Source organism: Oncorhynchus keta, chromosome 1, assembly GCF_023373465.1.
Source record: "Oncorhynchus keta strain PuntledgeMale-10-30-2019 chromosome 1, Oket_V2, whole genome shotgun sequence".
NCBI classification, from domain to species: domain Eukaryota; kingdom Metazoa; phylum Chordata; class Actinopteri; order Salmoniformes; family Salmonidae; genus Oncorhynchus; species Oncorhynchus keta.
The window spans coordinates 43512663-43525986 of NC_068421.1; the positions used below are offsets into that span (position 1 = coordinate 43512663).

Here is a 13324-nt window from a genome sequence, read left to right on the forward strand (position 1 = left end):
AAAGGGCATCGGAGGCATAACTTCACAAAAAAACACTTGGAATGTTGTCAAACCAATAACACAGAAGTGTTGTGTTGCATTTGGTTCTCACCTCAAACATTTCTTCTCAATCAGACTGCATGGTTGACCACATGAGCATAACAGTTAGGCACAGCAATAAAGCCAGGCACACATTCTACACAGGACCATGTAGAAAAAGTTGAACGCGTCACCAGGGGCAAAGGTGGCTTCATACCTTTTACATGTTCCCTTGTAATCCTTAGAGGGTCGTTGGTTCCTTCCCTGTCACACAAACAATTTGAAACACTAAAACTGTTTCATTGGACTTATGTGATAATGGACTCCATTTTGAGGTCTATCGGCGCCATCTGGTGGCTGAATAAGCTAAACACAAGGTGCAGGAAAAGTATAAAGGAGATTAACCAGATGTACCGAGAGGAACAGACTACGTTAAACGTTTACAAAATAAAATACACATGTAATAAGGGAAGAATATTGCACGGTTTATTTTACATACCAAACGCAGGACGGCGCTACAAATAATACATTTCCCAACATTGTGCACGGGAGCACCACCTCCTTCCGTGTGACGTTTGCAGTGTGAAAGTTCACAGGGCATGCTAAGGTCGTGTTTTTAGCGAGCTATGGCTGCCTTGAGTTGGTTTACTTGCAGACAGCTGCCGCGGATTGCATCTCAGTTCGCCCGGGTTGTGAAACACGTCCGGCCGCAGTACTTTGGAGGACTGCCGGCGAGGAAAGTCCACGGGTCTTCGCGGAAATGGGTGGTTGAGAAGGAGCAATGGAACAAGGCTCGCGTTCCTGAGTATCATCAGCTGACAGAACTCGATAAGGCGGATGCTTTGGTAAATTACAATGAATAGACTCCTTCATGCATTATGGAAATGATCTGTGTCACGCACCTTTCTAAATCACTGGGATTTGTCTTATTGTTTGCTCTGCAGATGCTGAGAAAGTCCCACGAAACCGGTAACTGCACATTTACAGAGCATTCGTTATGTATTCAGACCCCTTGACTTTTTCCCCATTTTGTTACGTTACAGCCTTATTCTAAAATGGATGAAATTACCCCCCTTCAAATCTACACACAATACCCAATAATGACAAAGCAAAATTAGGGTTTAGATTTTTTTGCAAATTTATTAAATTAAAATAAACTGATTACATTTATATAAGTATTTTGACCATTTACGCACTACTTTGTTGAAGTACCTTTGGCAGCGATTACAGCCTTGAGTATGACACTACAAGCTTCTCCCATTCTTCAAGCTCTGACAGGTTGGATGAGGTCTCTTCACAGCTATTTTCAGGTCTCTCCAGAGATGTTCAATCGAGTTCAAGTCTGGGCTCTGGCTGTGCCACTCAAGGACGTTCAGAGACTTGTCACGAAGCCACTTCTACGTTGTATTGGCTGTGTGCTTACGGTTGTTGTCCTGTTGAAAGGTGAACCTTCGCCCCCAGTCTAAGGTCCTGAGCGCTCTTCATCAAGGATCTCTCTGTACTTTGCTCCGTTCAGCTTTCCCTCAATCCTGACTAGTCTCCCAGTCTCTGCCACTGAAAAACATCTTCACAGCATGATGCTGCCACCACCAGGCTTCACCGTAGGGATGGTGCCAGGTTTCCTCCAGGCGTGACATTTGGCATTCAGACCAGAGAATCTTGTTTCTCATGGTCTGAGAATCCTTTGTGCCTTTTAGCAAACTGCATACAGGCTGTCATGTACCTTTTACAGAGGAGTGGCTTCCGTCTGGCAACTCTACCATAAAGGCATGATTGGTGGAGAGCTGCAGAGATGGTTGTCCTTCTGGAAGGTTCTCCCATCTCCACAGAGTGACCAACGGGTTCTTCGTCACCTCCCTGACCAAGGCCGTTCTCTCCCGATTGGTCAGTTTGTCCCGGGCGACCAGCTCTAGGAAGAGTCTTGGTGGTTCCAAACTTCTTCCATTTAGGAATGATGGAGGCCACTGTGTTCTAGGGGACCTTCAATGCTGCAGAAATGTTTTGGTACCCTTCCCCCGATCTGTGCCTCGACACAATCCTGTTTCGGCGCTCTACGGACAATGCCTTCGACCTCATGGCTTGGTTTTTGCTCTTCCATGCACTGTCAACTGTGGGACCTTTATATAGACAGGTGTGTGCCTTTCCAAATCATGTCCAATCAGTTGAATTTACCACAGGTGAACTCCAATCAAGTTGTAGAAACATCTCAAGGATGATCAGTAGAAACAGGATGCACCTGAGCTCAATTTCGAGTCTCATAGCAAAGGGTCTGAATACTTTTGTAAATAAGGTATTTCAGTTGTTTTATTTGTAATAAATGTGCAAACATTTCTTAAAACCTGTTTTCACTTTGTCATTATGGGGTATAGTGTGTAGATTGATGGGGGGGAAAAACATATTTTTGTACATTTTAGAATAAGGCCGTAACGTAACAATGTGGAAAAAGTCAAGGGGTCTGAATACTTTCCGAAGGCACTGTAGATTAGGAAGAGGTTTAAAGACAGGCTATTTATTTAATTACTATGCTATGCATTTTTGTTAGATTTCCTGTTGGCGCAGTTAGATTAGTTATTGTAGTGTTAAGAAGTTCTGCATGCGTCTCTAGGCTATGTTTACACATCTGAATCCAGGAACCTCCGCAACATGGGAGAAGCTCCTGACTGCAAACACTGATAGGTTTAGAGGAAGGGATGAGGGGGTTGTTTTCAGACTGGGCTGTAAATCTCTGTGTTGTTCTGTTCTAGGTTTCCTGTCTTGGTTCCGTAACGGACTCCTGGCCACCGGTATCGGGGTTATCGCTTTCGTCCAGAGTGACGTAGGACGAGAAGCAGGCTATGGTAAGGAGGCTAGGAAGGGCCAGGGGCAAGGCTCTCTACTGTCGCAGCGAAGCATAATTATCAGGAAAGTCCTTAACGATGCTGAAACACACCCATTATAAATATACTGCTATCGGTAATCAATCTTTCTGCCTCTCTCTCTCCCCCAGCCTTCTTCATCCTGGGTGGTGTGTGTGTATCGTTCGGCGGGGCGTCCTACGTGGGCAGCCTGTTTTCCCTGAGGAGGATCATGCTTCTCTCCCTGCCTGCCGTGCTGCTGAATGTTGCTGTGGTGAGCAGCATCGCCCTCTTCTGGCTGTGTGCGGTATCGCTCTACATCGGACGCCTGGAGGTGGAGATTATTCACGAGGATGAAGATGACGGAGGGGAGTGCCCAGACTGTCGTGACCGCTGCAACCACTCCCACGGCAACGGCAACGGCAAAGGCCAAGACAAGTAGAGCGCTTGAGTGGCAAAGGTGACGAAGTGTGTGTTTTGTTTCTTTGTGTGTGAGTGAGACAGAGAGAGTGTATGACACTCAAAGACACGTGGGTACAAAGGGGATCAGTGAAAGGCATGATTTGGTTATGTCCTCTGTGAGAGTAGTTTGTGTGTGTGGGTGGGTGATTGTCTTAAATTGCTGTGATTAGGTATCAGATGGGGCGGCAGGTAGCCTAGTGGTTAGAGCGTTGCACTTGTAACCAAAAGGTTGCAAGTTCGAATCCCCGCGCTGTCCTGGACAAGGCAGTTTAACCCACTGTTTCTAGGCCGTCATTGAAAATAAGGATTTGTTCTTAACTGACTTGCCTTGTTAAATAAAGATGGGGAAAAAAGATAATATCAGATGTTAGATTTTTTTTCAATTTAGTTTTATTTTACACACACACACACACACACACACACACACACACACACACACACTGTGAGAGTGCCTCATTTGAGTTTATTGACTCCTGATCATGTTAGCTTTATGAATCAAAGAGCCCTGTACAATTCCTAAGCCATACTCTGAGCCAGCTCATGCTGTGTTCACCTAAATATGGTTTTGATTGATGCTATTTTTAAATCAGTTGATTCTATATCCATACAAAGGACTACTTGGATTCTGTGTAGTAATCCTTGCTGGTGACGTAGAATGAGGAGATGTAGCCCATGTCGACGCGTTGAGTGGATGAACTAGGCCTATGCGAATTGAACGATATAGGGTATAAATAGGTCATCAACACAACGGTCTGTCTTTCTGGAATTCAATGTCTCTGTGTGTGTGTAAGTCTGGGTTTTTCTTTTAATGTGTTTGTTCTGTTCTTACAGATAAAAAAACTATTTAGGCTTCGGCTTACATTTTTCCAAAGGATTTTGTAATCCGTATAGCAAATAGCACTTTGCCAGTTTTGTTTTTGTCATGAGTTGTAATTGCTTTATTAAACATGTTCAATTGCAATCTTGAATTCCCATAGAGTCGTTGAACTGCAAAGTAACGATATTTCATACCTTTAGTCAATCGAGGGCTGATAGTTGGGAGCTACAACTTAATCGAAATACCAACCTTAAGAAACTATACCATTTTGTATAACCTGTATGTTTTGTGTGAGATGATAAGAGTACTTTTAGGTATTGTTAGCCTGTAGCCACCATCCTGACCTGGCCGCTGAGCTACAAAACATGAGCTTGCGAGACCTGGATGGTGGAACGAGGCGAGTTGGTCTCCGCGTTAGAGATCATCTGTATGGAGTTGCAGTGTGATTTGATTTCTGCATGGCCTTCAGTACAACTTATTGTACATCATTAGACTTTATGTATGTATGTATGTATGTATGAATGTGTACATAAACACAGTTACAAAATCAAACTGGTGTTATTGCTGTGTGTTTGACCCCTACGCGAAAAGACTACATACTGTATGTTTGTGGTCAATACTTAAAAGGTGCTACACAGGATAAAACAAAATGAAAATTGCATTGTAATTTCAGAAAATGTCCATAATATATTTGGCGCTAATAGTGGAATGATAAGTGTTTCACTTAATACTTACCCACCATTGCTGTCCCCAGTCCACCTGACCGTGCTGCTACTCCAGTTTCAACTGTTCTGCCTTATTATTATACGACCATGCTGGTCATTTATGAACATTTGAACATCTTGGCCATGTTCTGTTATAATCTCCAGCCGGCACAGCCAGAAGAGGACTGGCCACCCCACATAGCCTGGTTCCTCTCTAGGTTTCTTCCTAGGTTTTGGCCTTTCATGGGAGTTTTTCCTCGCCACCGTGCTTCTACACCTGCATTGCTTGCTGTTTGGGGTTTTAGGCTGGGTTTCTGTACAGCACTTTGAGATATCAGCTGATGTACGAAGGGCTATATAAATACATTTGATTTGATTTGACTTTGTGGCTGTGTTATGTTGTGGAAATCGCTACGTCATGGTTAAAATGCTACACTGTTTGCTCAATTTCAGTTCATGTGAGCAAATAAGCGCAAGTCATTGTCTCATCTAAATCGCAGTGAAATATATTTCCAATAACAAATATAGTTTTTACAACTGTTGGAACAAAACCGGAAGTAAAAAGGCTCAATTTGCATATTCTAATTTCTGAAATTACAATGCAAAAAAATGTAAAAGTACCCTATGTGTAGCACCTATTTAAAGAGATCAGAATGTTGCATACACACACGTGGGGTTATGGATCAGATTTGACACCGTAGAAATGGAATAGGAATATGGAATCAAAATGGCTGACATTCCCTTCATTCGTCTTGTGTCGTTCCTGTCACTCAACCAAGCATTGATGCCATGTATTCCTCCCATCCTCCTCTCTGGGTACACGACACACAGAGCAGCACCTCCCGTGCTGTCTGGATAACACCGCGGGAGGGCGATTATAGGGATCACTGAGTAGGTTACAGGCCCAGGTGCGGGTTATCTCTCATCCATCGATTCACTGGAGAGATGAGAAGGTTCGGGTCGAGGCACGAGCTGCTGAGACTCATCTCTCTGTCCTGAGGTCGGAAGCCCAACCAGTGCTTCTTTACCATCCCTCTCTGTCCTTCTCTTTCTCTCCACCCCCAGGCGTTTTGGCGCAGTTAGTTTCTCATGCAGGGTGTGTCTGGGTGCTGCATTGTGCCCCCCCCCACTCCCACCACCACCTCCCTTCTCCTCGGCTGCGTCTGACTGCGCAGGCAGCTCTGTTTGGCATGCAGGCGGCTCCTGGGGCCTGGCGCGTCTAAAGGGCATGGCGCCAAGCAGCACGCACCCACACTGACAAACACCCGGACTGTGGATTGACTCAACCCACCTCACGGCACCATGGCAGGTTATAGATGAGCGTATTACCCTCCTCTCACGACCTGGACAGAATAGAGGAGGGATGGGGCTGTGGCAGTGAAATAATGAGTGGTACAGGTGGCATGGGTGGAGATGGAGAGGCTGAAGGAAGAGGGTTGATAGTGTAAAATGAGTGGTAAGATTGCGGGAAGTTAAGAGGTGGAGAAGAGAGGGGGTGGGCACGTTGAAAAGTGGTGTTGAGGGTGGTGTAGTTGGGGATAGGATGGATGGGGGGAGGGAGGAGAGGGGGTGTAAAGGAAGGGGGGGGTCTACCTTCAGTTCTCACTCAAATATTTCCTCTCGTGTTTTCCGTTTCAGTGTCAAGCCCATGTGGCCAAGGTACTATTTCCCTAGAGACTGCAGCTCCGTTCAGGGGCTGAGATAAGCCTTCCAAGTCACTGACAGACAGACAGCCAGGGCGTAGGGTTGAGGAGAGACGCCCATGTCCCCCACAAACCCACAGTCCCTATCTGAGATGTAGAGGCACACCTTCACATCCACCATGGAAAAGGCTATCAGCTGAAGAACTCAATCCTGAGAAAGCAAGAGATAAAGGAGGAACCTGAGGTCATTTCTTAACTCTCTTTACGCGCGCACACACACACACACACTCAGCAGACGTGCGCGCGCACACACACTCAGCAGACGTGCGCGCACACACACACACACTCAGCAGACGTGCGTGCACACACACACGTACACTCACATTTTCTCCCCAACAACTGCTCTTGTTTAGTATGCGCTTCCTTTGGTCTTGAGGAGGAATGATCCTCCCTCTAATGAACTGGGGCCTGCCACTAGAATGTAAAACAGGATTTAACCCGTCTTCAATGTCACAGCCCCTCCCTAGGGCTGCCTGGAACAACACAACACCCGCTCTGAAACATACACACGTACAGCCCCTCGGTAACACACACACACATGCTCGCATACGCACACACAGATACACCGGCCATTCGCATCAACCCACTGTATGCAAACACATGGCCTCAGGCAGACAGACACCCAGCCTGACACACGCACACAGGCATACACACACAAACACTGCCACAGTCACACACGCGCGCACGCACGCACGCACACACGCACTTTGTCTAAATCTTCAGAGCCATTACTTAGAGGGCTTTGGCTCATAAACCTGGATATACAGTATACTGTCTAACGGGCATGTTTTCTCTGCACCACATCAGGCCCGGGTCACTCAAACCGGGTCTACAGGGACCAATATGGACGATGGTTTTTAACATCCGGTACTTTTTCACGAACATTGTTATGCACCCTTGTGCGGGGCAGGTATAGACATACTCAGCCATCACCGGCATCTTCCAATGTCCTCGAGACGTAACGTCGAGATGACTTGAGACACCGAGAAGACTTCTCGGGGTACATTCTGAAGGCATGTTTTCGAGACAGGCAGTCGCCCGGACAACTCTTACCGACAGCCAGTCAGACACTAGAGGGAAATAAGAAAACGTTCTTGTACTCCTCGAATGTAATATTTTATTATCGTTCATCAGTGTCATAGTATTTATACATGGGTTTGTTTTCATTTCAAGATCAGAAGGGGGTGGTGTATTCAGAAATATTTGAACAGAACGGGGTTAGAGTCACTGATGTGGCAGGTAAGTGTTTTGTAGTTGCCGAGCCAGTGGGATTACAACCGACACACAGGCGAACAGACATACAAGACGGACAGACATCCCCTCGTATGACACACATGGTCCTATACAGCTGACATCCGACCCCTGTCCATCAGTAATTCTTCATTTATAACCAGGACAGCGATTTAAGATATGGGGGACATTTTAATCTCTAGAATATTCCGTTTGGGATGATGGTCTTTCTCTCATGACCTCATAATGTTTGGGATGGGATTTCTGGAGATGTGTATAAAAATGAATATCTTTGATATGATTTGATATATGTTTTCCACCCCGCCTCTAATGACCTTATATGGATGTTTCAGGACAACCACTTTGAGAACAAAAAGCTGCAGTTCTTATTTTATTGACCACAACTGTACTAAATCCCCATGGTCATATTTTGAATGACCACACGTTTAAATGACCGCGTTTTTAAACTCCTGTGGTCTTTCTTTCATGCGGTCCGTTTGTGGTATTCATCATGACCACTCTGTAATTTAACCCTTAATGCACACAAGGAAATTCAAAAGTGCTATGTGTTCATAACAAATTTCAGGAAGTGCTCGGACAAATGTGAATAATTCAAAATAAATACACCCCCCAAACCCTTTATTTTCAATACATTTGTAGAGGGCTTCTGAATTCAACTGTGACATTTCCCAAAGTATGTTCTCTAGTAAGACAATAGTTCTTACACCTCTCCCACTTCACCCTATGGCAACAACATGACAATATAACAGGACTATGGCTTTCATCTCAAACCCAGCACAGCCCAGCATCTCTAACTTTCACAACACTTCATTTCTGTAGGATCATTTTTTCAGTTTTTACAAGACTGAAAACATTACAAAGTGACCAGACAGTAGAGGTGTTGTACGTTCCCGCCTCCCATGCCTTTCTTTCCTGGACGACATCATGACAGAACAGCCTCGGAGTGGAATGGAATGTATCTGAGACTCTCTCACTCTCTCTTTAAGAGATGATTCAGGGGGGACAAAAATGTCATCCATTTTCTTTTTCTCTTTTTTTCATTCACACTTAAGTCAGTCTGACAGGCTCAGGAGCAGTTGTTATAATACTGAGGAAGGAGTAGTGAAGGTATGTAAATGGCCCTGTCTCTATGTACAATATGGCTTTAGACATGGAACACTGCACAGTCATTTAACAGCAGCGGAGAGAGGACGTGGTAGAGCAGAGAGGGGGACAAAGCTTGGACAGCGCGTGGGGTAAAGTCAAGTGTCAAAGTTCACTTTGAGTGTCACCTATCCTGTCACCTGCGTCGGACACCGTCTGACTCCCCCACGGAAGCTGTGCAAATGGTCCTGTGTTCAGTTTCCCAACCCCATATGTCCCAATGTCCTGCCCCCCATGTCTCTCTCTCTAGCCCCTACTCTCTTTCAGTCCTCCTCGGACCCCGCAGCCCCCCTCAGTCCGTTCACACAGAAGGGGTTGAAGGGATTGTCCGAGGCGGAGAACCCACTGAAGGAGGGCAGGCCGGCCAGCCTCTGGAGGTGGGGAAAGAAGGCTGGGGGGCCCTTGTGGTGGTCGGAGCGCAGCCCCTCAGCACCGAGGTGGGAGTGGGGCAGCTCTGGGGGTGCATAGCGGATGGTACTGGGGGCGTACAGGCTCTGTGGCCCCTGGGGGCCGAGGGCCAGGGGGTGAAACAACACCCGTCCTGCAGCACCCCCCGCTGCCAGTCTATGCAACAGCTCGAAGTCCGGCCCGCCCCCCCTGCCTCCAGACAACATTCCCCGCTCCTCACAGGGTAGAGGGGAGGAGCCGGACATCGGAGGAGACATGGAGGGGGAGGGCGGGGTGAAAATACCATTGGGTGGGGCTTCACTGCTGGAGGAGGAGTCCGGGATAGGGGTGAGGGGACTGTCGCCGTTCAGGCTGCCGCAGGGTGTGTGTGCGTGTGAGGGTAGGGGTTGTATGTGTGAGGAGGTGTGTGTGTGTGTCCAGCGACCCCCTGTGATGAGTGCCTCATGTTCAGTCTTGATGTTGGGGCGGCCAGAGAGAGGCGAGGACACTACACTCTTCAGGTGCTGGATTACCGCACGGCCGTTGTGCGCCCCGCCGCCCCTCATGGGGGTCTCCTCGCCTCGTTTCGAAGGCCCCTCCTCTCGTTTGACACTCGCGCTGTCTCCCCCATGCTCCCACTCTCTCTCCTCTCCCCCGCTCTCGCTGCCCAGGTCTGAGGAGGCTGACACACTCCGCTCTCTCTGGCGGAACTCTTCCAGGCGACGCCGCGTTTCCGCGGGCGCACCCTCAGAGTCAGACCGCAGCGGACGTTTCCTCCTGTCCCCTGATTGGACACCGGGATTATAGATCTCTCTCAGTTTCGAGTCAGGGTCACCTTTACACACAGAGCTTTTCATTGGCTGTGGGCCTGGGGAGGGAAAAGAGTTAATGTATCATTACATTTTAGTCATTTAGCAGGCACTCTTATCCAGAGTGACTTACAGGAGCAATAATAGTTAAGTGCCTTGCTCAAGGGCACATCGACAGATTGTTCACCTAGTGGTCTGGGGATTCGACCCAGCGACCTTTTATTTACTGGTCTATTGCTCTTAGCCGGTAGGCTACCTGCTGCCCCATCATGTGTGTTTGTGTATGTGTGAGTGTGCGTGTCTGTTTTGACTGTGTGGTTCCCCACCCCGGGTTTGTGGTGAGTGTTCAGAAGGGGAGGAGCTGGCTTTCAGACGCTCCGCCCTCAGACTCTCTGGGAGCTGCAGCAGATCCAGGGGAGTGTCTGGGAGCTCTGTCCGACTGAGAGGGAGAGAGGAAGAGAGGAGAGAGAGAGAGAGAGAGAGAGAGAGAGAGAGAGAGAGAGAGAGAGAGAGAGAGAGAGAGAGAGAGAGAGGGGGGAAAGAGAGAGGGAGAGAGAGGGAAAGAGAGACAGAGAGAGATATTGAGAGAGATATTGAGAGAGAGAGCGAGAGAGAGAGAGGGAATGAGAGAGAGAGAGAGAGAGAGAGGGTGAGACAGTAAATATAAGATAATAAATGCACCTTTTACAGCTCTTGAGTGCTGCAGCAAACCACTGTTTATGTCTCCTGATTTAGCGAGATGGGTGCAAGGAGTACTTTACAGAGAGCTTTATATGGTCTTAACTTCCTTCACACCATTACCCTCATCTATCAACAATACCAGCCTCTCCAACTAATACCTCCCATCAACTTCCTTCACACCATTACCCTCATCTATCAACAACAACCAGCCTCTCCAACTAATACCTCCCATCAACTTCCTTCACACCATTACCCTCATCTATCAACAACAACCAGCCTCTCCAACTAATACCTCCCATCAACTTCCTTCACACCATTACCCTCATCTATCAACAATACCAGCCTCTCCAACTAATACCTCCCATCAACTTCCTTCACACCATTACCCTCATCTATCAACAACAACCAGCCTCTCCAACTAATACCTCCCATCAACTTCCTTCACACCATTACCCTCATCTATCAACAACAACCAGCCTCTCCAACTAATACCTCCCATCAACTTCCTTCACACCATTACCCTCATCTATCAACAACAACCAGCCTCTCCAACTAATACCTCCCATCAACTTCCTTCACACCATTACCCTCATCTATCAACAACAACCAGCCTCTCCAACTAATACCTCCCATCAACTTCCTCCACACCATTACCCTCATCTATCAACAACAACCAGCCTCTTCCAACTAATACCTCCCATCAACTTCCTCCACACCATTACCCTCATCTATCAACAACAACCAGCCTCTCCAACTAATACCTCCCATCAACTTCCTCCACACCATTACCCTCATCTATCAACAACAACCAGCCTCTCCAACTAATACCTCCCATCAACTTCCTCCACACCATTACCCTCATCTATCAACAACAACCAGCCTCTTCAACTAATACCTCCCATCAACTTCCTCCACACCATTACCCTCATCTATCAACAACAACCAGCCTCTCCAACTAATACCTCCCATCAACTTCCTCCACACCATTACCCTCATCTATCAACAACAACCAGCCTCTCCAACTAATACCTCCCATCAACTTCCTCCACACCATTACCCTCATCTATCAACAACAACCAGCCTCTTCAACTAATACCTCCCATCAACTTCCTCCCCACCATTACCCTCATCTATCAACAACAACCAGCCTCTCCAACTAATACCTCCCATCAACTTCCTCCACACCATTACCCTCATCTATCAACAACAACCAGCCTCTCCAACTAATACCTCCCATCAACTTCCTCCACACCATTACCCTCATCTATCAACAACAACCAGCCTCTCCAACTAATACCTCCCATCAACTTCCTCCACACCATTACCCTCATCTATCAACAACAACCAGCCTCTCCAACTAATACCTCCCATCAACTTCCTCCACACCATTACCCTCATCTATCAACAACAACCAGCCTCTTCAACTAATACCTCCCATCAACTTCCTCCACACCATTACCCTCATCTATCAACAACAACCAGCCTCTCCAACTAATACCTCCCATCAACTTCCTCCACACCATTACCCTCATCTATCAACAACAACCAGCCTCTCCAACTAATACCTCCCATCAACTTCCTTCACACCATTACCCTCATCTATCAACAACAACCAGCCTCTTCAACTAATACCTCCCATCAACTTCCTCCACACCATTACCCTCATCTATCAACAACAACCAGCCTCTCCAACTAATACCTCCCATCAACTTCCTCCACACCATTACCCTCATCTATCAACAACAACCAGCCTCTCCAACTAATACCTCCCATCAACTTCCTTCACACCATTACCCTCATCTATCAACAACAACCAGCCTCTTCAACTAATACCTCCCATCAACTTCCTCCACACCATTACCCTCATCTATCAACAACAACCAGCCTCTCCAACTAATACCTCCCATCAACTTCCTCCACACCATTACCCTCATCTATCAACAACAACCAGCCTCTCCAACTAATACCTCCCATCAACTTCCTCCACACCATTACCCTCATCTATCAACAACAACCAGCCTCTCCAACTAATACCTCCCATCAACTTCCTCCACACCATTACCCTCATCTATCAACAACAACCAGCCTCTCCAACTAATACCTCCCATCAACTTCCTCCACACCATTACCCTCATCTATCAACAACAACCAGCCTCTCCAACTAATACCTCCCATCAACTTCCTCCACACCATTACCCTCATCTATCAACAACAACCAGCCTCTCCAACTAATACCTCCCATCAACTTCCTCCACACCATTACCCTCATCTATCAACAACAACCAGGCTCTTCAACTAATAACTCCCATCAACTTCCTCGACACCATTACCCTCATCTATCAACAATACCAGCCTCTCCAACTAATACCTCCCATCAACTTCCTTCACACCATTACCCTCATCTATCAACAACCAGCCTCTCCAACTAATACCTCCCATCAACTTCCTCCACACCATTACCCTCATCTATCAACAACAACCAGCCTCTCCAACTAATACCTCCCATCAACTTCCT

The 13324-nt window shown here is 47.0% G+C and overlaps 2 protein-coding genes across 6 annotated transcripts in view; one reads left to right on the forward strand and one right to left on the reverse strand.

Moving 5' to 3' along the window:
- The first annotated feature begins 398 nt into the window (after nucleotides 1–398).
- LOC118396423 (transmembrane protein 160-like) lies at nucleotides 399–4683 on the forward strand. The gene is made up of 4 exons (XM_052525602.1): nucleotides 399–863; nucleotides 963–987; nucleotides 2763–2855; nucleotides 3005–4683. Exons 1-4 carry the CDS (start codon nucleotides 645–647, stop codon nucleotides 3292–3294), a joined length of 627 nt encoding a protein of 208 aa, XP_052381562.1. The 5' UTR covers nucleotides 399–644; the 3' UTR covers nucleotides 3295–4683.
- Nucleotides 4684–8400: 3717 nt separating this feature from the next.
- Nucleotides 8401–13324, reverse strand: part of LOC118396429 (neuronal PAS domain-containing protein 1-like) — a 101677-nt gene continuing 96753 nt past the window's right edge. For all 5 annotated transcript variants that reach the window (XM_052525589.1, XM_052525587.1, XM_052525591.1 and 2 more), the window contains 2 exons: nucleotides 10455–10567; nucleotides 8401–10187 (listed from right to left, as the gene is read on the reverse strand). In XM_052525589.1, coding sequence (XP_052381549.1) covers nucleotides 9196–10187; nucleotides 10455–10567 — 1105 coding nt within the window. In that variant the 3' untranslated portion in view covers nucleotides 8401–9195. The remainder of the gene's footprint in view (nucleotides 10188–10454; nucleotides 10568–13324) is intronic.

What these genes read in the sequence shown, in the direction of transcription:
- LOC118396423 (XM_052525602.1), top strand. Translation starts at nt 645, where the DNA reads ATGGCTGCCTTGAGTTGGTTTACTTGCAGACAGCTGCCGCGGATTGCA. An exon ending in GAGAAAGTCCCACGAAACCG is followed by an intron (nt 988 to 2,762) that starts GTAACTGCACAT and finishes GTTCTGTTCTAG; the next exon opens with GTTTCCTGTCTTGGTTCCGT. An exon ending in AGGACGAGAAGCAGGCTATG is followed by an intron (nt 2,856 to 3,004) that starts GTAAGGAGGCTA and finishes TCTCTCCCCCAG; the next exon opens with CCTTCTTCATCCTGGGTGGT.